The sequence below is a fragment of the Cotesia glomerata genome, linkage group LG3 (assembly GCF_020080835.1).
Source record: "Cotesia glomerata isolate CgM1 linkage group LG3, MPM_Cglom_v2.3, whole genome shotgun sequence".
NCBI classification, from domain to species: domain Eukaryota; kingdom Metazoa; phylum Arthropoda; class Insecta; order Hymenoptera; family Braconidae; genus Cotesia; species Cotesia glomerata.
Genome location: NC_058160.1, coordinates 17,357,071 through 17,382,061, shown reverse-complemented (window position 1 = coordinate 17,382,061; position 24,991 = coordinate 17,357,071). Strand labels below are relative to the sequence as shown.

The following is a 24,991-nucleotide window of genomic DNA, read 5'->3' as shown; positions in this document are numbered from 1 at the left end:
AATATCATGTCAAACCGTAACCTAACACTGACGCATCCTGATAAAAACAAGTATAGCAAAAGAATTGAAAAGTATTGGTTTTTTCATAAATGGTTTCTATTATCTTCAATACTTTTTTTTTTTAACAGGGTATAAAAATGATTTCAAAATGAAATTAGCCTTACGTACGATTGTGACTTTTCACTAATGTAAGAAAAAGATTTCAGAGTTACATCAGTATTAGGTACAATCAGAACTTTTCAGTGATGTAAAAAGATGACTTTAAACTTATGTCAATATTACGTACAACTATGACTTTTAACTGATGTAAAATAGGGACTTGAAACTCACATCAGTATTACGTTTAATCGTGATTTACCAGTGACATAAATGTATGACTTGAAAGTTACATCAGTATTACGTAAAACCGTGACTTGCCATTGACATAAATTATGACTTGAAAGTTACATCAGTATTACGTAAAACCGTGACTTACCAGTGACGTAAATGTATGATGGTAAAGTTACGTCATCATGACGTACAATAATGACTTTAATACGACATTACATTTTTTATATCAGAATGATGTAAAAATGACATCACAGGTTTTGACATCATAATAAGATCATAGGGAAGGTCAGTTTTACGTCAAACTTATGTACCGTGACTTGTCACGGTTATGTCAAAATCTTGTGACATTCTTATGACATTAGACTGACGTCAGATGAACGTCATGTGTTCACTGGGTAGTGGCCAAATGACATACAATATTTTTTGTTATTATCGCTCCATAAGTTTAACTTTTGAGGGATAGGAGGCAAATAATGACATATTCAAATTTTATGAAGTTTTACCAGGGCAAAAAAACTTAATTTTATATTAATTATCTTTTGACTAATATTTATTTATGGAGTGGTTGTTATTTTATTAACATTAGGTTCGCTTCGTAATAAACTGTCAGCAGAGAAATAACTAGCGCCACTCATTAGTTACTAAGTTTAAATTTACTCAAAATCATCGCTCGGTACACTAGAATTTGATTTATTTCTTTCTAAATTTCATCCGATTGCACAAGGACAGTACGGAAAAAAAGGGGGAAGTAAACTTTGCGGCCTAGGCCGCGGAAAAAAGACGGTATGGTAGAGTCTCTAGAAATGAGTATCTTTTCCGACGCCACCCAGCACTCAAAAGTTGAACTTTTGGAGCGAGTATAACAAAAAATCATTATCTTAAAAAGATTAATAATTACATATTTAAATGTTTTGTCGTAGTGATATTTTGTCCGGGGATATTAACGCGTGTCACCCTGTAGAATATTACAGCAATAAAAGTTGCTACAGTCGATTTTTTCAAAACGACCATTCTCAAAATGCTTACTTCCCTCACTCATACATTTATTTGATACAGTAGACGTTTAATATATTTACAGACATAATTTTGAGTTACTTGTGGATTTAAGCAATCCTTAACGAGTGATCCTAGAGGCTACTAATTAATTATGTATGAGTTCCAAGAAGGAGGAAGGGGGAGGAGGTTAAGAGAATCTACACTGTTAAAAATTTTTGTAAAATTACAAATGTTTTACTAAACAAAATCTTAGTAAAATTACAAATCGGTGTGTGGCAAATACCATATCCAATACAATTCGAGTAATCTACCAAAAAATATAAGGAAACCTACATAGATGAGTTGTCATGTTACAAACTTCATGTAATTATTCGACACGTATTGTAATTTTATCAAACCGTAGGTCAGTTTTCGATAAAAAATTTCTAAAATTTACAAACACAGTTTACAACAAAATATTAGAACTCAAATTACTATTAGGTGATTGAAAGTTTACAAATATTTGTTATATTTTTGAAACTCTGACTTTTGGAAATTCCATGGCTCAGTGTGCAATTTCATAGAAATTATTTAACCCTCTGAACCCGAATTGGAACTAAGTGAGCGACGCGGCGTCAGAGTGAGGAGCGTGTAAAATAAATGTAGAAGGAGGCGTTACATCAAGAGTGGGGGAAAATCCCATTAGGCTCAGAGGGTTAATATTCATACACGTTTTGTAATTTTGCTAAATCATTGATTAATGTTCAATAATAGGTTTTTGAAATTCACAAATATTGTTTGTAATTACATTTGCTACATTTTTTTGTTATAAAAAATCTTATATAACAAAAGGAAACCTGTTTTTTTTCTCTTGAATTAATTTTATGCAATATCAAATACTTCCAAGTAATTAATTAAATAAAAAATTTAGTTTCCATCGATTACATCAGCACACAAAAAAAAAGTTGTTTGTGCATTTGAATAGACCCACCTATGGACATATAATTCACCCGCTGAATCCGAATTTGAAGTCCGTTTGGCCAGGTCACCCTACAGATTTGAGTGAAATGCTAAAAACCCAAAAAAATTGCGAAAAACTACAATCACAGCGATAAAAAAATTTTTGTGGACCCGGATCTAGTATGATTTTCATGTATTTCAATTCACTGAATCGGACGTTAATTAGCGCGCTGAGCCATCAAAATTTAAAAAAAATTTTTGCATTCAGAATCTGGATGATTTTTATGTATTTTGTTCCACTGAATCTGAATCTAAAGTTTTTTTTGTCCCATTAACGTTTCAAAATTAAAAAAATGCCATTCGGCTTTACCCGAAATAGAAGGTAGATTTCATTTGATATAAAGTTCTCTTTATTTTCGCTATTATACTTTGTTGAAAACAAAATTTTTTAATTAATTACAATAAAGAAGTTCTGCAAAAGTTTTCTTGGGGTATTTAGTATTTGGACGATTATCTTGGACTAGTTCGAAGATGAGCAAAATCTATATATGATTTTTTAATAATAAATGATCAATCGTTATGTATACTAGATTCACGGTGATGTGAATATTTGGATCATTAATAAGTAAAAAAAACTAAGTTAATAAAAAATATTTAATTTTAGTTATAATATCAAAGGTAACAAAGAAAAAAAATTAGGAAAACGGTTGACCCTGAAGGCCATCCCTGCAACTTCTCGCTAATTCCATACCTGGGCGGTTAAAATTGTACTTACCCTTGTAGGAAAAAAATTATATACAACGGGGCCTGTCTTGGCACAATACTGGGTTGCCCAGACTCGGCCGAACAATACTGTCCACGACTGGACCATTACTCACCTGACAAGTCTTGGTTGATCAGTCTCGAGCCAAGATCCACCCAATATCTATCTAACAAGTCTTGGTTTCCCAGTCTTGAACCAAGACTCAGTCAATATTCAACTGACAAGTCTTGGTTGATCAGTTTTGAGCCAAGATCCACCTAATATCTATCTAACAAGTCTTGGTTTGCCAGTCTTGAACCAAGACCCAGCCAATATTCAACTGACAAGTCTTGGTTGATTAGTCTTGAGCCAAGATCTAGCCAATGTCTATGTAACAAGTCTAAGTTTGCCAGTCTTGAACCAAGACCCAGCCAATATTCAACTGACAAGTCTTGGTTTGCTACTCCTGGACCAAGATCTAGCCAATGTCTAAGTAACAAGTCTTGGTTGATCAGTCTTGATCCAAGATCTAGCCAATATTCAAGTGACAAGTCTTGGTTTACTACTCTTGGACCAAGATCTAGCCAATGTCTAAGTAACAAGTCTTGGTTGATCAGTCTTGATCCAAGATTTAACCACTATTCAACTGACAAGTCATGGTTTGCTACTCTTAGACCAAAATCTAGCCAATATCTTTGTAACAAGTCTTGCTTGCCAGACTTGGGAAAAGAGCCAGCCACTATTGACATTGTTAAAACTGTAAATTTGACAGTTTTTCTGTCATTTTATTGTTGTTTTTCTCTATGTAGTATACCTAAAAAAAATTTCAAATCCGTTTCTGCTTCAACTATAGCGTCTATGTATGAATTATATTTTATAGCATTATGAAAAGAACTATTTTATCGGCCAAGTCGTAATTAACCACAAGTTATTCATTGGCTTTAACTTATACATTTATACATACGTTTAAAGTTCACAAATTCATAATATTTTTATTCATATTTGTAGATTCAAAACTTTTCCCAATAATGTGGCCGGCCCAATGATTACCCAAGCCTGGGACAAAACTGGTTCGCTATAGAATGACCGAGGCAAAAAAACCCAGCCTTGGGCCAAGACTGGGCCACCAAGCCTTGGCCAGTCCAATGATTACCCGAGCTTGAGCCAGAATTGGGTAACCTAGTCTTGACCATTCAGTGGGAAATCCAAACTTAATTAATCATTAAGTAATAGAATTTTAAACAGTAGATATTTATTGTTTAATGAATATTTGTTAACAAATGTTTAAATTGAAAATTTATTATTTAACAAAAACAATTACATATCGTCAAGATTGATACGGTCTTAAAAAAATTAAAATACAATAATTCACAGTTGAATTTTTAGTATTGATAATTTTAAACATTAAAATTAATAATAAAATATTAAAAGTATACAGAACGATGTATAAATTCTAAAGTAATATAAGGACTTGACTTTTTTATTTTTTTTAAATTAATAAACTTTTGTAAAAAATCGTTAATTTTCATCAAAACACAATATTAAATAACATAAATTATAAAAATAATAAACCGTCACACTCTGTCATCATATAGATTTAGCTTATAAGAATGATGAGATGTAGAGCAACTTATCGGTCGTACGGCGTAGGGGTTAGTTATCGGTCTAGCAAGCGCGCGGCTCGGGTTCGATTCTTGGTTAGGGCAAATGCAATTTTCACTTTATTTCCATAATTAATAAAAGTTGGGTCTAAATAAAGAGTCAAATGGTCTAGACTTGCGTTAGCTCTGCATGAAAATAAAATAAAAAAAAATTACAATTAAAAAATTCCTTTTTATCACTTTCTATCAAATGGCATTCGAGCTCAAAAATACAACTTATGTGTTATTTTGAGCTCTCCGAGCTCAAAAGTTTGATAAAACAGTATTTTTTGAATTTTCAAACCGCAATAACTTTTGAAAGAATGAACCGATTTTCATGCGGTTGACGGCATTCGACACAGTTTTTTAAACCTCATGAAGAATCTTTACGCTTAAATTGATCGAGCTGGAAATTTCGGAGTAATTTCGAAAAAACACTTTTTTCAGTTTTCTTTCGTTCACGACATCTCTCGAACTAATCAACCGATTTTGACCGACTTGGCGGCGATCGACGTAGTTTTCTTATGTTAAAAGCATATTTGTTGTTGGAATTGATCAGTAGAGCGGTTTGAAAGTTATTCCAAAAAATGTCGGAGTTATGTTAAAAAAACACTTGTTTCAAAATATTTCGTCGACGATATCTCTCGAACCAATCAACCGATTTTGACAGGCTTGGCGGCAATCGACGCGGTTTTTTGATTTTAAGAGCTACTAAGTTTTCTAAGTCGATCGGAACAGCCGTTTAAAAGTTATCCCAAAAAAACCACATTACAAAAATTTTTTTTCTTAGTTTTTTTGAGATTTTTCAAAATCTACCCACACGGAAAAAATGAAACACGACTGGTTACTGTGCTACACAAGAATGAGCGAACAGCATACCAAAAAAGTTCTTAGCACATTACTAGATCATGTGATAATAAGAATGAGGCGTTTTTACATATGACGGAGTATCTTTCAGCACAGTAACCATTCCTATGTTGCACATTACACTGAAAACACGAGTGATTCTCATGTTCACAGTCGCTGTTAGCTTTTAGGACAATACAGATTCCCGTGAGCAGAAGAACCTCTACTATATAAAATTAAGATAATATATAAGAAGGTATTCTAATCCTGCAATGCATGATGGGAAATGTGTCAAGCTGTCGCGCTGCCACAAGTGTGTCAGAAGTACTAGTACATGCCTAAAGTACTTTCATGCTAACTCTTATGAAAATAATAAATAAATTGAAAATAACAAACTGGCATTGATAAAAATTATTTTCACCCTTAAATAATATTAATTAGTAGTAATTGTTAATTTAACAACCCCAATACCAATAAATAAACCAAACTATTTATTTATAGGGTTAAACTGGTTTTTCTCAAGCGCAGTTTATGATTTACCTCTGATTTTATTCCGATAACCAGCCGTTAGCGCGAGTTGCTTTTACTCGCTTGCCAATTAACTGGTTCGGGTTCGCGTCCTGCGGGCCATTGTTTTGTTTTTTTTTTTTTATTTTTAAATAATTAAATTTAATAATAAATAACAGTATTGGCTAATTACTTTTATTCCTAAGAATTAATTATTAATTATGATTATTGAAATTATCTGTTAAATGAGAAGAATATTTTGCAAAATAATTAAAAAGTTCAACAGTATATTTTTTAAATAATAGAACAAATATTTAAGTAGCATAATTAAGCTAAAATATTTGTATATTTTAATCAACAATATTAAATAGTTGAAATAAATAATTATGTTTTAATTTCAATTATATTGATAAAAGGATCACAGCACAAAATAATTTGATTTAATAATAAATAACAGTATTGTTAATTATTTTTCATTACAATAAAAAAAAAAATTTTTACTTACAAAGTTTTAATACTGATGCGAATTTTTATGGCGGCAAGTATCAAAAGTACTACGTTACTCATTTTTAGTAAGTATAAATTTTTTAAATCTTGCATTGTCTTTTATAATAAATAAATAATGATAGAAGTTCAATTGACATTATTGAAATTGATATTGCGTATTTGATTAAAAGTTTCTGTACAAATATATAAATTCTTGAACATGGAAATTTTCAATTATTGTATTTGATCAACGCAGTGTAAATTTTGTGATCGTCATTTATTTAAAAATGTCGATTTGTTTTTAATAACATTTCGTTGTTGACAGTTTTTATTCAATAGCACAACAAAGTAAGTTAGACATTCATTTTTATATTTAATATTTTTTATAATAATCAATAACCAATAACATTGTGTAATTATTGTTTAAGATTTATAGATAATATGGGTGGATGCAGTTTTCCAGGCTGTCATAATAGCACTGAAAAACGTTTTAAAATTTTGTGATTTCCTCGGTGTCCTGATATCAGAAACCAATGGGTATCTGCTTGTAAAATTTTAAAACCAATCACAGCCCTTGCGGTTTTACAATCATTCTGAAAACACTCTGGAATTATTTAGAAATTATTCTGTAACCTCGATGATTCTTGAGTAATTTCAGAGTTAAATTGTTTCCTTTTTTCAGAATATTTTTGAAGTTAAATCAGAACGAATTCATAGTATTTTCATAGTTTTTTTAGTGAAACCATAAAATTTAGGCAGGTTACTCCGAATTGTTTTCAGAGTGAAGTCAGAGTAAATTATAAATCGATTCAGAATAAATTTATGATATTTTATGGATAGATGCATAGTTTTTTCGGAGTTACACCAGCGTGAATCCAAAATATTGTTACAGTGAATCTAGACGAAATTTCGGCTTATTCTAAAATGAGACTAGTGAACGCTTAAATATTATTTTTGCTCTATTTTAACGATTGTATGAAAAGAAAAAATATTTTCTCTACTCTTGTCATAAATTCGAAGTAGAATTTATGGTTCTTTGGAAAATTAACGGTAAAATTTCGTATATTTATTTAAAAATAAAAAGTATTCACTTTTTCAATGAGATAACCATCTCATACAACGGAGGGTCCTGCAATTCCCTACTTAATTTGAGCTCTTGAAATATTATGTCTCGGTATAAATGCGGTTTTAAAAATTTGTGGTTCCAATTTTTCACTTTCTAAATTGCATTTTTGGGTAATTTTAAACATTATCTTAAAGATCGAAAAGTATTGTTGGCAGTACAAAATCGACTGATTGAAAAATCTCGAAATTATTAGAAAAAAAAAACCCCTTAGTATGACATTTTTCAAAACCAGTCATTCCAACATATTGATGGAGATTTTCATTTGCTCTTCGGGATTAGATACAATTTTTTTTTTTTTTATAATTACTGATTGATTCATAGATTTGATAACATCATTTGTAAATATGTATGTATGCATGTATGTTTTAATACATAATTAGGAGTATAAATAAAACGATTGGAGTTTTGATTTAGCTTTATCTGTAGAAACCTCGTCTAACCAGGATATCGAAAAACTGTGTTCTATCTGTTAGAAAATTATAGAACTTATAGATAATTATTACTCGTTAACCTATAACGAACAAATAATTTAAAACAAAAAGATACAAATAATCTAAAAATTGAGATAATATCTATCTATCGATTTTGTAGTTAAGTAGTTCATCGCGAACAAACATTGTGATACTAAATTTTTATACAGAAAATACTATCATATTACCTAAATTTCTATTTCAGAAAAATTACGTATTCACCGAGGACTTGGTTTACATCCACACAAATTACACTCTAAAGATATGTTATGAATCTGTGTAAGACTCAATCAAAAGTATTGTGGGTTCACTTCGAAAAAACTCTAGTTCTATTTTGAGGATACTTTTGATTCACTCTAAAGAATTTTCGTGCTTATTCTGATTATTTAATAGTTTCATTCTAAATTCACTCTGGATTCATTCTGAATTCACTCTGGATTCATTCTGAATTCACTCTGATCTACTCTGAATCAAGTCTGAAACCACTCTGATTTTACTCTAAAAAAAGGTTACATAACCACTCTGAAAATACTCTGAATTCAGTCTGTTTCTACTCTGACTCTGAATTCAGAGTGTTTCCAGAATGAGTTGAAGGTTGCAAGGGAGATAATTCCCGTCCTTGCGAGGCATGAAAAAACCTTAGAACCATCTTAATTTTCTGTTTAGAAAAAAAGATTTAAAGTAATTAAAAACGAGATGTGGAAAAATTAAAAAACATTTGAGTTGACCACTATCTATAGATATACATTTAGCATGCAAAAAAAAATTCTTGACTGGAGGGTACATTTTCTTGGTTTAAGAAAATATTACGGAAGATTAAAAATTTCTTGAATGAAGTCAAAGTTTCTTGAGCCAAGAAAATTTCTTCTTGCTCCAAAATAACTTTTGTCTTCCTTAAAATTTTTTTGGAGTAAGTTTTTTTCTGTGGGTTATATCTGTTAAAATGTTTTTTTTTTTTAAATAAGGATATTTATAATTATTAAACAACGATAAATTTTATTTTGTTGTCAACTCAATTATGCTGACAGGGACACTTCAGTAGAGGACTATTTGTCGTGGAAAGATATTCGTATAAATTGAAAAAAAATGTTGTTCCCGATATTCTGGTACCTACTCCACCCAAACCTTTTGAGACTGATGATGGTGTTAATGATAATAATGATGATTCTGATGACAATCGTTCTTTAAATAATAAGAGTCGTAAGTCTGAAGTGTCTGATTTGACAAAACGTAAGTGTTAATTAATTTTGTATATTACTACATTTTTTTATGCTGTAAAATTAGAAATTAAAGTTAAGTTTATTTTTTCATGCAAATCAGCGTCTGGAAAAATAAATTTTTTAATTGTTATATAATAATTCCGGCTGATTAAATATCAATATGGTAGGTTTAATTTGCGAGGGGGTAAGTGAATATTTGAAGAAGAATTATTAACTTCTGCTTGGTTTTTTCTATGATCTTTTATTTTAAATGTAGCATGACTACTCTACGTATAAAATCATATTTGATTTACAATTAATTTAAACAAATAATAGGCTGATTCTCAAAAAAAGTCGAATTTAGCTTTATCGAGTTGATAATTTTTTTTTTTACTTATTAATGAATTTTATTTTGCTTAATTCTTAGTTCATGTCTTGTTTGATGAAAATAATATAGTGGTCCTCAACTTTTTTGAGTTTGAGTTAAATATTATGATAAAAAAAAAAACTCAAAAATGAGGGAATGACAGATTTGTGAGGGAATGATTTAAAATATGATTTTACAATAATTAAAAACTCCATAATGCATTCAATTTTTTTTTTATTGCAAAACTGTAATAATTAAACAATTTCATTGCAAAACTATAATAATTAAATCCATAATGCAATATATACCTACAAAAATAATGACAAGAACAAGAGCATAAATCACAATTTTATTCATCTAATATCATTTATCAGTCTCTATGCAATTTAATTGCAACTGACTTTAGTTATTTGTATTTTCTTAAAGTTTTTATTGTTTCTTATCGATTTCTTCAACAAAATAACTACCTCTACTTAGTAACTTAGGGGGTTGAATTGCTCGAAGAACGTCAGGCCAAGCATACAGTTCTTCATCTTTAACTGTCAGCCACTTCCAACATTTCAATCCTTTCTTCATGCACCGTACAAATGCCCCATCATCAGACAATGAAAGAATTTTGCCAGGATAGACCTCGTTGTTCCATGTTATAAGGACGTGATCACCAACTTTATATTTATATGTACTGTTTTCAGACGGAATAGATTTCGAAATATCCACATCGTTTTCTATTTTAATATTTTTTCTTTTACATCGCGTTGATATTGCAGGTGTGTCTTTAACCGATACATGAGTAGTTTTATAATAACCAAGATGAAAATGTTGACATTTTGTAACGCATTTAAAACAAGATAGAGTTCTAAATTCAAGTTCATCATTCGAGAATACAAATTGTCTTATTTTTTGAGTGCCAGAAAAAGTTGAAATGGAGCTAGATTTTTTTATCAATTTATCCGCATTATTTATTTCCGCTGTACTTACTTCAATAAGCATTATTGAGGGACATTTTGAACTCAGGACATCTTTGAACACATTTAAATCTGTCACATCTTTTCCTTCAGCCACAGCTTGGTCAGCAGACCTCTTTAAAGTGCCACCAACACCATCTGGTGCTCCTTTGCCATGACCAGGTTCAGAATAGCTCCAAGTAAACTTATTTATACCTGGTAGAAAATATTTTAAATGGTGAGAAACAATGTGGAAAATAAATTTGTTTTTGTACTGATTAACTGGGCTGTCACTCAAAAAGTGTACAGTATGAACATTCGGTCTTTGATTTTTAAGCCAATCGAATATAGGCTTGAGATGAGCCCATACTGCAATTGAATCATGTCGACTATTATTGGAGAGAGTACAGAAAGACTGTGTTTTAACTGTATCATCAGGGTTTTTCAAATATAGCACGCCAGTATGGAGCGTAACTTGCTGTCGACCACCACCAAAATGAACTGCTTGAATTTCTTCTCTGTATTTGCAACAATAATTTTCACTAAAATCAATGTGGATAAGCACTTCATTTATTGATAAATTCTTTTTTAATTCTGTCATTGCTTGATACTGGTGTGCAATATTTCCTGCATGTAGCAAAAATGATTTTAATGTCTCTTCTAATACTAAAACTAATTCTTTAATAGTAATAGTTATTTCTTTCTTCAAAGGTTTACGCACAGTCTTTGTCTCGCCGTTTTTTTCATATGTTGATTTTTCGTACATCCATTGTCGGTAAGTAATAGTTTTATCAGCTTGGGGAAGGTTGTATTCTAAAGCCTTATCTTTACAATTTAAACATTCTCTAAATAAACATTTAGTACAGTAAATATCACATGTTATATCTGATAGCAAACTTGGAATATTGTTATGGATGAAGACTTTGTTTTCATGTAATTTTGATATGATTAATTCCATGTTTGCGTGAACGACACATCTACATGTGTCTCGTTCTTTAAGATTAGCCCAAGTTACCCAAAAAGGCCTGTATTTGCAAAATGTTGATAAACTTATTTTGTAAGTAGTACAGCTTAAAAATTTTTTATGCAAATTACGCATGTTGTCAGTTAACAGACGTTTTTGTTTAACTAATTTTCCTGATCTAACAAAATCCCTCTTTCCTGGACACATTCGAGAGTTTTCATCTTTCTCCAAGAAATCAACAATGTCTTGTTTAACTTTTAATATTTTTGATTTAGTTTTACGACTTTTACTTGTTTTGTAATTTTGATTTTTAAAAAAAGTTCTCGAATAATGCATTAGTTTGTATTTTTTTAACGGATCTAAATTAAAATTTTTATAATATGCTTGCCCGGGAAAAAATGATCAGATCTGATCAGACATAAACAGGCATAAGTCTTCAGGTCTGATCAGGTATGAAAAATGACCGGGTCTGATCAGACCTGGCCAGGCATGTTCAGGTCTGATCAGATCTGTTCATGTCTGACTCGATCAGGTCCATAAAAAAAAAAAAAAATCGGTGCCGACGGGGATTCGAACCGTACACCTCGCGCTCTTCAGATTGACACTTTACCTCTTGACCCGATGATTCATCTTAACTTGAGAGTATCTTTCGAGTTACTTCAAGTAATTCAAATTTTATACATGATTTATCCTTATAGTTAACGGAGTTCTATACCTAATTTATTAATTATTAATAATTAATTATATATTAGAGTGATTTATTCGGAACGGCTATGTATTTTTTTTCGCTCCATTAACATATGGTTCTACACTGAGAGAGAATTTTATTCAATAGTAATAAAACATTTTATTTGGACTTGAAAAAAATTTAGTTAATATTAATAAAATTATATTAGTATTTAATAAAATTTCATAAGTATTTAATAAAATTTTCTTAAATACTAATATGTGTTTATTAAAATAACCACGAACGACGCTTTCGTTTGCTGTCATTAATACGAATATTAAGTCATTAAAAGAAATAATCTCAAAAAAAAAATTAATATTTTTCAATTAATTATTATATATTCAAATATATTTTTACAGTAAAAGTCTTTTAATAAATAGTATTAAGATTTTTAACAAGACATCCTAACCTAACCTATTTGTTTACTTCATGACGAATCACATGTAGAGATTTTAAATAATAAAAATAAATAAATATTCGATTGAATTTATGAAATCATAGTCTTTATTTTTAACAAATGCGTCTCTACATTGTCTGGTTTTCTGCTTCTGTTTTCATTTTATTAAATAATGTCTAACTCTTATCGATTCATTTGTGAAATTTTTAAATTTAAGTGCATAAAAATTAACATCCACTCGGATAACAACAGTTGTAGACTTTGTATTTCAAAATATAGTTCCGACAAAATTCAATTTTACTTAATTATTTATTCAATTAATTACTGATCAATACTTGTTAGTTAGTTGATTAATGAATTTTCTTTATATTACATGTAGATAAATATTCATTACATACTAAGAAACATTTATTAGTATTTAATAAAATTTTTATTAGTATTTAAGGAAATTTAATTAATATTTAATAAATTTTTATTTGGGATTAGCCAAATAAACGTTTTATTAAATAGTAATAAAATTTCATTACTATTAAATAAAATTGTCTCTCAGTGTAGGCTAGATATCAGACATGGACAGGTCTGATCAGGTCTGAGCGTATTTAAGGCTTCAGACATGAACAGACATGAGCAGGCATGAACAGGTCTGATCAGGTCTGAACGTATTTAACGCTTCAGACATGAACAGACATGAGCAGGCATGAACAGGTCTGATCAGGTCTGAGCGTATTTAATACTTCAGACATGAACAGGCATGAGCAGGCATGAACAGGTCTGAAAGGATTTAACGCTTCAGACATGAACAGACATGAGCAGGCATGAACAGGTCTGATCAGGTCTGAACGTATTTAACGCTTCAGACATGAACAGACATGAGCAGGCATGAACAGGCATGGACAGGTCTGAGCGTATTTAATGCTTCAGACATGAACAGGCATGAACAGGTCTGATCAGGTATAATTTCAGGCCTGATCATACATGAACAGGCCTGCTCAAGTCTAATTTCAGGCCTGATCAGATATGAACAGGTCTGATCAGTCCTGATCATTTTTTCCCGGGTGTTTATCTCTCTGACTCTTTAGCTTAGCATAAGATTGAGTTAATTGTTTACTGATAATTTCAGAAAATATCAGTTTCTTTTTTATTGGATCGGGTAACTTAGGTAACTTAGTATTCTTTAATAGAGCTTTGACTTTTTTTTCAGGTGAAGATATTTTTATTTTTTCACTTAATCGCGTGTACTTCTTTCGATATCTTTCACTCTTCCTAACCTCTAGTTTTAAACTTTGTTCTAATTTTGTTATTCTTCCATACAATATTGCTCGGCGATTTCTTAGTTGTCGCCTTCGTCGTGAAACAGCAGTCTCTTTCTGACTAACATTAACTCTCGAACTATTAGATTCTGCCAGTGAAACTGGGGTGGAAGGTGGCATCTGATCCATTAGTCTTACTAGACTTTTACGCACATTATGGTTCCTCTCCCGGTATTTTGAACTGTTTAACCGCCATTGTTTTCGTTTTTGCCTTTTTTCTCGTGAACTCAAAGCACTGACAGGCTTGACTTGACCTTTCCCTTTCTTATTTAAATACTTGAGTCTTTCTTGTTCTCTGAGTTTCTCTAAGCTTTCAGGACAATTTTTCAATTTTTCTCTTCGCTTCCTATCATACTCTTTTTTCTTCAGTTTTGCTTCTGCAGCAGTTAATTTTCTACTTCTCGACATTATAGACTTCCAGCGTACTGAAACCAATTGAATAAATATAAATATCTTATATATATTAGAAAATACATCATTCCCTCATAGGAATCATTCCCTCATCAAAAAATTTTATGAGGGAATGATGATGAGGGAATGACGAAATGAAACAAAATTGCCATAAGCTTACAAACATAACCTTACTTTCTTACGAGCAGTATATAGTATTTTATTACTACCAGAAATATATATAAATATGCTATAATTATTCAATAAAAAAATACTTACCTTTTGATTACATGATATGGGGGAATGACATCAAAAAATGTAAAATTAAAAAATTTGTTGTCAAATCAATTTTTCACAAAACATCTTCTCTTCAACTGTCCGCTATAATGTACGTTGTCAAAGCCAATGCTGCCAACTACAAAAAAAATTACAGTGGAGCTCGATAGGCCTTTAAATTCTGGTCCAATGACACCGTTTTAAAACGGTGAGGGAATGATCGATTTTTCACGGACAAAGTTTTAAATTATTTTTAAAAATATTTCCTACCGTATTTTTTTAACTATAAACTGATGTAGGTACAGTCAATACGATCTTATGTGAGTAAAAAATAAGATAACAGATAATCAGTAAAGAATTTTACAATTTAAGTTAATGATTCTCTTCAAATTTAGCAGTTGGGACATAGTGAGGGAATGATTTTCAGGGTATTTTCATGGATATATCTTTTTAATTTATCATATAAAAAATTAATTTGTTTCATAAATTTGTTCATCTAGTTCAGTAGTTTAATTAATAAAAAAAACTTTTAATAATTAACGATCCTGGTTCGTCAGAATCATCAAGGACATCAATTTCGATTTTTTTTGAGAATCAGCCAATAATATTATTTGATGAAGTCATGGTTATATGGGATTTTACAAAATTATAATACTGTTGTTTTTGTGTTATGGTGTTACTGCATACATGGACTTTATATTTATATACTTCTTGTACTCTTACTAAACAAAAAGATTAAGATGGTAATTATTTACAAGTGGGGTCAACCCCTTTTTGGGCCATAACCGGTCCAATTATTTTGGTAATAATTGGGCCCAAAATTAACATTTTCAATTTTTTTTTGATATTGCTTGTTTTTATGGCGAATTTATGAAAAAAAAAATGTCGTGAAATTTGGCTCTCGTGTTTTTGGATAAAATTTCTATTTTATATTTTTTTTCGATATCTTTACTTTTGAAAAGTACATAAAAAAACGAACAATTAAAAAAAAATTGATCAATTTGATCAAAAAATAAAAAAACTAACGTGCGCAAGCATGGGTTGACCCCACTTGTAAATAATTACCATTAAAAATTATTGAAAAATATTTCATTTTCAAATATTTTAACATGTGAAATTATTTTTGATCCTTTTGTTTAATAAGGGTAATGTTCATTGGTAAAATGTTAACTTTAATATGTTAATAATATCTTTTGTCATTGGTAAATACTAAGAAAGTTAATTGTAAATATTCTAGGATTAGAAATCTCAGTAAATGAAAATACTGAAGTCTCTGGTGATGAAGCTATACCGGGAACTTCGAACCAACATACTCAATCAAGTAAGTATGCTCCAAAATCATCTCGGGAGTTATTGTTAGAGCAGCAGCTTCATGAGCTTCAGAACGAGAATAATGCATTGAAAAATGAGGTAATATAAAAAATTAAATAATTATGTATTCCAAATTAGTTAATCATGAAATGATTTTTATTTTGAAGTACGAATAATTGATTAAGTACTAATTAATTCGATTTCAGGTTGCTCATTTGACACAAAAATCAACAACATTGGATGATAACTTGAAAAAATTCTTGAATCCTGATCAGTTGTTGTTTTTGAAAGGCAGTGCTTCGACGAACTCCAAACCTTGCTCAGAGGATACTATCAAAAAAGGTCTGCGAATCCGATTATTGATGGGCACTAAGGCTTATAAAAGTTTGAGGGACAATGAAGGATTTCCTTTACCTGCTTTTTCCACGCTTTATAATCGCCTGTCGGGATTTAATTTTGCACCTGGAACTTTCCACAGTATCATTGAGTGGCTGGGGATAAAAATTCAACAAGAGCAAGACGAAACTGCTCGTTATTGTGTGCTGGCATTAGATGAAATGTCAATTCATCCAGCAGTTGAATATGATCGTGCTCTTGGAAATTTTATTGGATTAGTGACTCCACAATTGGCAAGAGACTCGAATGAAGCTGATTCGATGGCTTCCCATGCAATTGCATTCGTTGCTCGTGGGTTAACCAGCCATTGGAAGCAATTGGTGGGCTATGCTTTGACAGGAAAATCAGTAACCTCGGAACTTCTCTGGAATTATGTTCAAGAGATAATAAAAGAGCTTTATCAGCAGGGCATTATCGTCAAATGCATTTCAACAGATGAAGGGCCAACTAATGTAGGTATGTGAACATTAAATAGCATTACATCTAGCCGCTATTTAATTTCCTCATTTAGCCTACATCCATCAAATCCAGATGAACGTCTTCATTGGACTTCAGATGTTCCACACGTGCTAAAACGCATTTGGTCTCAATTGTTGAAAACAAAGTTTATTCTGAGCTCGCCTATCGTCGAAGCAAACAACTTACCATCGCCTACAGTTGATATTTCCCATGTTCGACAATTAGTTGAGTTACAATCACTTGGTGGGCCTGTATTAGTGACAGGTCTTACTGCTGCAATCCTGGACCCATCGCAGTTTGACAAAATGCATGTTGGACTGACTAAAAAAATTTTCAGCAATGAAATGGGACATGCGTTAGTTTTATTAGCTCAAACTGGTCTTCTTCCTCAAGAAGCTTTCACTATCGGATGGTTTATTTTATTATGTAGCCAATGGTACGAATCGATGGTTTGTCGCCATAAGAGTAATTCCCTTGGGAATGATGAAGCTTCCTTAGAGCGTGTACAATTCCTCCAAAATTTCATTGAGATTATTAGAGAACTTCAATTTATTTCTGATAATAAATGGAAACCTATTCAACGAGGGATTATTCTTACAACAACTACAGCTCTAAATTTACGTGAAGAACTAGTGTTATCTGCAGGGCCTGGAAGTTGGGGCAAAACAATTAGCGATAAAAAGAAAGCAAAACTTTAGTAATAATGGCATGAAAAAAAACGATCGCAACGTAAAAATCAAGCAAGTTCACACGTATCAATTAATAAAATAGTCTAATTCGAAATGTCAAAAAAATTGAGGTTAGTTGTAGCACGTGGATTTAGAGAATTACAACCTAAAAGAAAAACATTGAAAGCATTTAAAATTTTCGCCGAAATGATTATAAGGCATGATAATGTCAAACTGACCAACACAGATGATCTTCCGAGTCGTGCGATGTATTATCCGCGGAGAATGAAGTACCTGTGTAATAAAAGGACCATGATAAGAGTAGAGAAAAAAAATTTTTTTCGGGATAGTAAATGGATATTTTATTTGATAAAATTTCAGGTCGATACACGACTTGAGTGTCAGGTGTTGCTGTCCGTAGACTAACTCGAAAAATTCCGGTATAAAATCTGTTATTCACTGATTTTCACAACCACACACGGCCTGAGCTTAAACAACAAACGCCAGGTATTGCGGCCCGTAGGTTTACTTTTAAAATTTTTGACAACGATTTCGTACTCACTGAATTCCATAACTGCACCCGACCTGAGCTTCAACATGAGACTCCAGGTATTGCGGCCCGTGGGTTTATTCTGAAAATTGATATTAATAATTTTTTACTTAATAAATTTCATAACCGCACAAGATCTGAACTTCAACAACAGACTTCAGGTATTGCGGCCTGAAGGTTTATTCTTAGAATTCTTGACTAAGATTTCTTACTTACTGAATTTCATAACCACACATGACCTGAGCTTCAACAACAAACTCCAGTTGTTGCAGCCCGTAAGTTTACTCTTGAAATTCTTGAATAAGATTTCTTATTCACAAAATTTCATAACTGCACATGACTTGAGCTTCAACAACACATTTAATGTTAAATTTTTGATGTTTTTCAATAAATCTGTAGATGCTTAGAAGTGCACATGGAATTATAAAGATAAAAAAAAACTCAACAAGAACGTACTGAGAAGTTTTTTATCCAACTCCATCCCAAAAGAAGTTACACGCCTCTCTTGTTTAAAAATTACAATTCTATTGAAAATGAATTTTTTATTTTTTAATTTTTTTAAATGAACCTGTAAATGCTTAGCAATGTACATGGGGTTATAAAGGAAAAAATACCTTACAAGAAAGTATTGGAAAGTTTTTCACGCAATTCCAGTCTAAAAAAAGGTACATGACGCCTTGCTTATGATATCGCTCGTAATCTTGCTAATGTTCTCGCTCGTGGTCTTGCTCGTGATCTCGCCCACGGTCTCGCTCATGATCTCGCTCATCGTCTCGCTCATGATCTCGCTAATGGTCTCGCCCATGGTCTCACACGTGGTCTCGCTTATGATCTTGCTCATGATCTCGCTCACGGTCTCGCTCATAATCTTGCTCGTGGTCTCACTCAAGATCTTGCTCATGATCTCGCTAATGGTCTCGCCCATGGTCTCCTTTATGATCTCGCTCATAGTCTCTCTCATGATCTCGCTCACGGTCTCGCTCGTGGTCTCACTCAGGATCTCGCTCATGATCTCGCTCACGGTCTCCCTCGTGGTCTCGCTCATGATCTCGCTCGTGGTCTCGCTCATGATCTTGCTCGTGGTCTCGCAGAAGATCTCGCTCGTGGTCTCGCTCATGACCTCGCATTAGGTCTCGCTGGTGGTCTCACTCAGGATTTCGCTCATAAACTCGCTCATGATCTCGCTCGTGGTCTCGCTTATGATCTCGCTCATGATCTCGCTCATGGTCTCGCTCATGATCTCGCCCACGGTCTCGCTCGTGGTCTCACTCAGGATCTCGCTCATGATCTCGCTCACGGTCTCGCTCATGATCTCGCTCACGGTCTCATTCGTGGTCTCGCTCACGATCTCGCTCGTGGTCTCGCCCATGATCTCGCTCACGACCTCGCATTAGGTCTCGCTGATGGTCTCACTCAGGATTTCGCTCATGATCTTGCTCATGATATCGCTCGTGGTCTCGCTCATGCTCTCGCTCATGCTCTCGCTCGTGGTCTCGCTCATGATCTCGCTCGAGGTCTCGCTAATGATCTCGCTCGTGGTCTCACTTATGATCTCGCTCATGACCTCGCATTAGGTCTCGCTCGTGGTCTCGCTCATGATCTCGCTCATGATCGCGCTAATGGTCTCAGATCATGTGCGGGTATGAAATTTAGTGAATAAGAAATCTTATTCAAGAATTTAAATAGTAAACTTACGGGCCGCAACACCTGGAGTCTGTTGTTGAAGCTCGGGTCATGTGCGGATATGAAATGTAGTGACTAAAAAAATATAAATATCAATTTTTAGAATAAACCCACGGGCCGCAATACCTGGAGTCTATTGTTGAAGCTCAAGTCATGTGCGGTTATGAAATTTAGTGAATAATAAATCTAAGTCAAGAATTTCAAGAGTAAACGTACGGGCCGCAATACCTGGAGTCTGTTGTTGAAGTTCAGATCATGTGCGGTTATGAAATTTACTAAATAAAAAATCATTAATATCAATTTTCAGAATAAACCCACGAGCCGCAATACCTGGAGTTTCATGTTGAAGCTCAGGTCGGGTGCGGTTATGGAATTCAGTGAGTACGAAATTGTTGTCACAAATTTTAAAAGTAAACCTACGGGCCGCAATACTTGACATTTGTTGTTAAAGCTCAGGCCGTGTGTGGTTGTAAAAATCAGTGAATAACAAATCTTATACCGGAATTTTTCGAGTTAGCCTACGGACAGCAACACCTGACACTCAAGTCGTGTATCGACCTGAAATTTTATCAAATAGAATATCCATTTACTATCCCAAAAAAATTTTTTTTTCTTTACCTTTAGCATGGTTCTTTTATTACACAGGTACTTCATTCTCCGCGGATAATACATCGCACGACTCTGAAGATCATCTGTGTTGGTCAGTTTGACATTATCATGCCTTACAATCATTTCAGCGAAAATTTTAAATGCCTTCAATGTTTTTTTTTTTTTAGGTTGGAATTTTCTAAATCCACGTCCTTACAACCAACCTCAATTTTTTTGACATTTCGAATTAGACTATTTTATTAATCGATACGTGTGAACTTGCTTGTTTTTTACTTTGCGATCGTTTTTTTTCATGCCATTGTTACTAAAGTTTCGCTCTCTTGTTATTGCTAATTGTTTTGCCCCAACTTCCAGACACTGGTTATCTGGAAAATTACAATATCTCCTTACGGGACGCCTAACTTCTAGCTCTGTGGAAAATCTATTTTCTCAAGTCCGAGCTGGTGGTGATATTCATCCAAAGCCCCGTCAACTGCGTTATCGAATGAGGTTAGTTGCTGTAGCTCAGTATTTACGAGTTCTCACGTCTGCATTATATGAAGATGATGATGAACCATATTATTTAGAGTTCTTAAAACAAAAAAAAGATGAACTCCGTACTGCTGATGATGAAGCAAATAATACTATTGAAGTTCCTGATGGTTGCATTCTGTTGGAAATCCAGAGGTATGGGCTGTATTACCTTTCTGGTTGGGCGGTATTTGTTACAGCAAATAGTTGCGAAGTTTGTGAAACAGCAACTATTTCTTCTCTACCGTTGCCAAATGCGTGTTCGGCTTGGACAGATGCACTACACCGAGGTAATTTGAAGCACCCAACTGAGGCTGTTTATGAACTTTTGAAGACAGCCGAAGAAATATTTATTACCTATAGAAAAGCATTATTACACCTGCAGAACGTCCATCAGGTTTTAATGCAAAGTATTAAGGTAGCTGCTGATAATCGTTTGTTGAACTTCCCGAAATAACACAGTATTTCTGATAAAGTTCTACAGAAATACATTTCCTTGCGGTTACACGTTTTGGCAAAAGATATCACAGTACAACCAGACAACCAAAATCTTGTTATCTTCAGTTCTCGAAGTGCGTGTATGCGTACTTCATCAAAAAAAGCCCGCAAATGAAGAAACTTGTTTCACTCTTGTGCTGTGATCCTTTTATCAATATAATTGAAATTAAAACATAATTATTTATTTCAACTATTTAATATTGTTGATTAAAATATACAAATATTTTAGCTTAATTATGCTACTTAAATATTTGTTCTATTATTTAAAAAATATACTGTTGAACTTTTTAATTATTTTGCAAAATATTCTTCTCATTTAACAGATTGTTCGGTGAACAAGGCCCAGTAGCGATTAACTCGCCCCTGGGGGACTCCCAATTTCACGAGCCGCACCTGTCGACCGCTAGTTCTCGCAAAAACTAACCGCCTATGAATGCTTAGCTTGACTGATCACGCCATGTCTCGGTGGTGTGATTGGCTGATCGCTCCGCTGACATGCGCAATCAGCCTTCTTCCCCAAGTCGACGAGGAAGAAGACGCATTATTATTATTATCTTTCGCTTCCACGCTTTCGTTGCAACGAGTCGCCATTAATTCCGCTTTACTTTCGCTTATTGTTAATTAACCGCATTTCGCTATTTTTAAAATTTAAATTGCTTAAATTAACCGCTAATAATTCGCTCTAATTTGTTACAGATAAATTGTGTTATTTGTGCATTTATTTCACCGCTTTTACAGTGCCGGCAGAGTGTTCACCCACGTGTCAACCGGTATCGCTTGTGCTAACCACGCTGTGTATTATAAATCCGCTTTTATTTAAACAATCCGCTATTTAACATATTAAATATAACTTGTATTGAGAGTAAATAAATTTATAGTGTTAATTTTGATAATTATTTACGCGTTTTAATTGAGATATCCAGACCTAAACCTGATCCCCGCTTTTCCGCTCTTTCAACATTTTTCACAGATAATTTCAATAATCATAATTAATAATTAATTCTTAGGAATAAAAGTAATTAGCCAATACTGTTATTTATTATTAAATTTATTTATTTAAAAATAAAAAAAAAAATAACGATGGCCCGCAGGACGCGAACCCGAACCAGTTAATTGGCAAGCGGGTAAAAGCAACTCGCGCTAACGGCTGATTATCGGAAAAAAAATCAGAAGTAAATCATAAACTGCGCTTGAGAAAAACCAGTTTAACCCTTTAAATAAATAGTTTGGTTTATTTATTGCAATTGGGGTTGTTAAATTAACAATTACTACTAATTAATATTATTTAAGGGTGAAAATAATTTTTATCAATGCCAGTTTGTTATTTTCAATTTATTTAGTATTTTCATAAGAGTTAGTATGAAAGTACTTTAGGCATATACTAGTACTTCTGACACACTTGTGGCGGCGCGACAGCTTGACACATTTCCCATCATGCATTGCAGGATTGGAATACCTTCTTATATATTATCTTATATAAAATAAGTATTAATCTTATATAAAATAAGTCCAAAAAAAACCACATTACAAAAATTTTTTTTCTTAGTTTTTTTGAGATTTTTCAAAATCTACCCACACGGAAAAAATGAAACACGACTGGTTACTGTGCTACACAAGAATGAGCGAACAGCATACTAAAAAAGTTCTTAGCACATTACTAGATCATGTGATAATAAGAATGAGGCGTTTTTACATATGACGGAGTATCTTTCAGCACAGTAACCATTCCTATGTTGCACATTACACTGAAAACACGAGTGATTCTCATGTTCACAGTCGCTGTTAGCTTTTAGGACAATACAGATTCCCGTGAGCAGAAGAACCTTTACTATATAAAATAAGTATGAGTACTGCGCAAGCGTACGAACGAGTCATCTGACAAACGTTTCTCATTATCGTGCAGCACAGTAACCATTCCTGTGCTAAATGAGAACTGTTGCTGTGGATCACATTGTAATAGTAGTAAAAAAAACGAAACTTATTTCATTTGTAAATATTTGTAATATTAACTCATATTTTTATAATTATTTTATTATGATTTACAAATAGAAATCATAATATAATAAAATTAATTTATTATTAATAATAATATTATTATTATAATATTATATATTATAATATTAATAATAATAAATTAATTTTATTATATTATGATTTCTATTTGTAAATCATAATAAATATAATTATAAAAAAGGCCATTCGACAGCCGAAATGGAAGTAGATTTTTCAAATTAAGAAAATTGATTTTTAATAAAATAATATAATAACACTAATAATGTATAACTTAATTTATGAATTAAAAACAAAATTCAATAATAAATTTAAAACTATTTAGAACAAATTTTGGAAAAAAAATTAACTTTTGAAGAAAAAGTTTCTTAAAGAATTGCAAAGATTATAAAATTTGAATTATAAATGACCAAATTTTAAATAACTGTTTAGGAACAACAATTTGCAAATCAATCAGATGTTTGAAACCGGATAAAATTTTAATTGAAGAAAACAATATATAGAACTAATTTGTGACATATTTACTGACGAATTACCTGAAAACATTACACGAAAGACTAATCATTATCGTAATTATTGAATTTACATCATGATTAAGCTATGATGCAGACAATAATTCTAAAACGGCTGCAACAGTAAAACTGTTTCATTAAACGAATTCTAAAAAGAGTAATATTGAGGCTATTACCACTTCTGAGTAGTGGAAATTGAAGCTTATTAAAAGAGCTTTACGATGCATTTTACCGAATTTTTATATCTTGTCTCGATCAGTAACTATATTAAGTTGAAGTAGTAAAAACATCAATTTTTACGATTTTCAAAATTTCAAAATCGTGTCATTTCTAAATTACTCGCCCGATTAAGCTCATCTTCGAACTTAACCTTGGTCTTGATCGATAGATAAAGCATGTTGAGTTTGAGAAGAATCGGTTATAAATTGAAAACGCTATCGTGCTGACAAGCTGCGTTATATCGTATAAATATATATATATATATATATATATATATATATATATATATATATATATATATATATATATATATATATATATATATATATATATAAATACATACATATATAAACTTTTGAACTATATACATTTTCTGACTCAGCTCGAAAAACTGAGTCAGAAAACGATTAAATTTTTTCAAAGTTGCGCCATGAGGACGGCTGCAGTAGTTAGATTTTTATAAAATCTACTAAAAATATGAGTTAATATTACAAATATTTACAAATGAAATAAGTTCCGTTTTTTTTACTACTATTACAATGTGATCCACAGCAACAGTTCTCATTTAGAACAGGAATGGTTACTGTGCTGCACGATAATGAGAAACGTTTGTCAGGTGACTCGTTCGTACGCTTGCGCAGTACTCATACTTATTTTATATAGTAAAGGTTCTTCTGCTCACGGGAATCTGTATTGTCCTAAAAGCTAACAGCGACTGTGAACATGAGAATCACTCGTGTTTTCAGTGTAATGTGCAACATAGGAATGGTTACTGTGCTGAAAGATACTCCGTCATATGTAAAAACGACTCATTCTTATTATCACATGATCTAGTAATGTGCTAAGAACTTTTTTGGTATGCTTTTCGCTCATTCTTGTGTAGCACAGTAACCAGTCCTGTTTCATTTTT

General features: G+C 32.2%; 2 protein-coding genes across 8 annotated transcripts in view; both read left to right on the top strand.

Annotated features, from left to right (window-relative positions):
• LOC123261759 (putative uncharacterized protein DDB_G0277255) overlaps positions 1–24,991 on the top strand; it is a 142,652-nt gene that overhangs the window by 87,940 nt on the left and 29,721 nt on the right. For 4 of the 7 annotated variants that reach the window (XM_044723525.1, XM_044723529.1, XM_044723526.1 and 1 more), the window contains exon 7: positions 1,409–2,081. The exons of 1 other annotated variant lie outside the window; for it this stretch is intronic. The gene's annotated coding sequence lies outside the window, so the exon portion shown is untranslated. Of the gene's footprint in view, positions 1–1,408; positions 2,082–4,015; positions 4,035–24,991 lie in introns of those variants that run through there. 2 more of the 7 variants (XM_044723531.1, XM_044723528.1) reach the window with 2 other exon arrangements.
• Positions 15,805–17,431, top strand: LOC123261400. Its single transcript, XM_044722993.1, has 3 exons — positions 15,805–15,814; positions 15,894–16,066; positions 16,174–17,431. Exons 1-3 carry the CDS (start codon positions 15,805–15,807, stop codon positions 16,825–16,827), a joined length of 837 nt encoding a protein of 278 aa, XP_044578928.1. The 3' UTR covers positions 16,828–17,431.

Excerpts from the sequence above, each read along its gene's own strand:
- LOC123261400 (XM_044722993.1), top strand. Across the intron at positions 16,067-16,173 it reads ATAATGCATTGAAAAATGAG|GTTGCTCATTTGACACAAAA; the intron begins GTAATATAAAAA and ends ATTCGATTTCAG.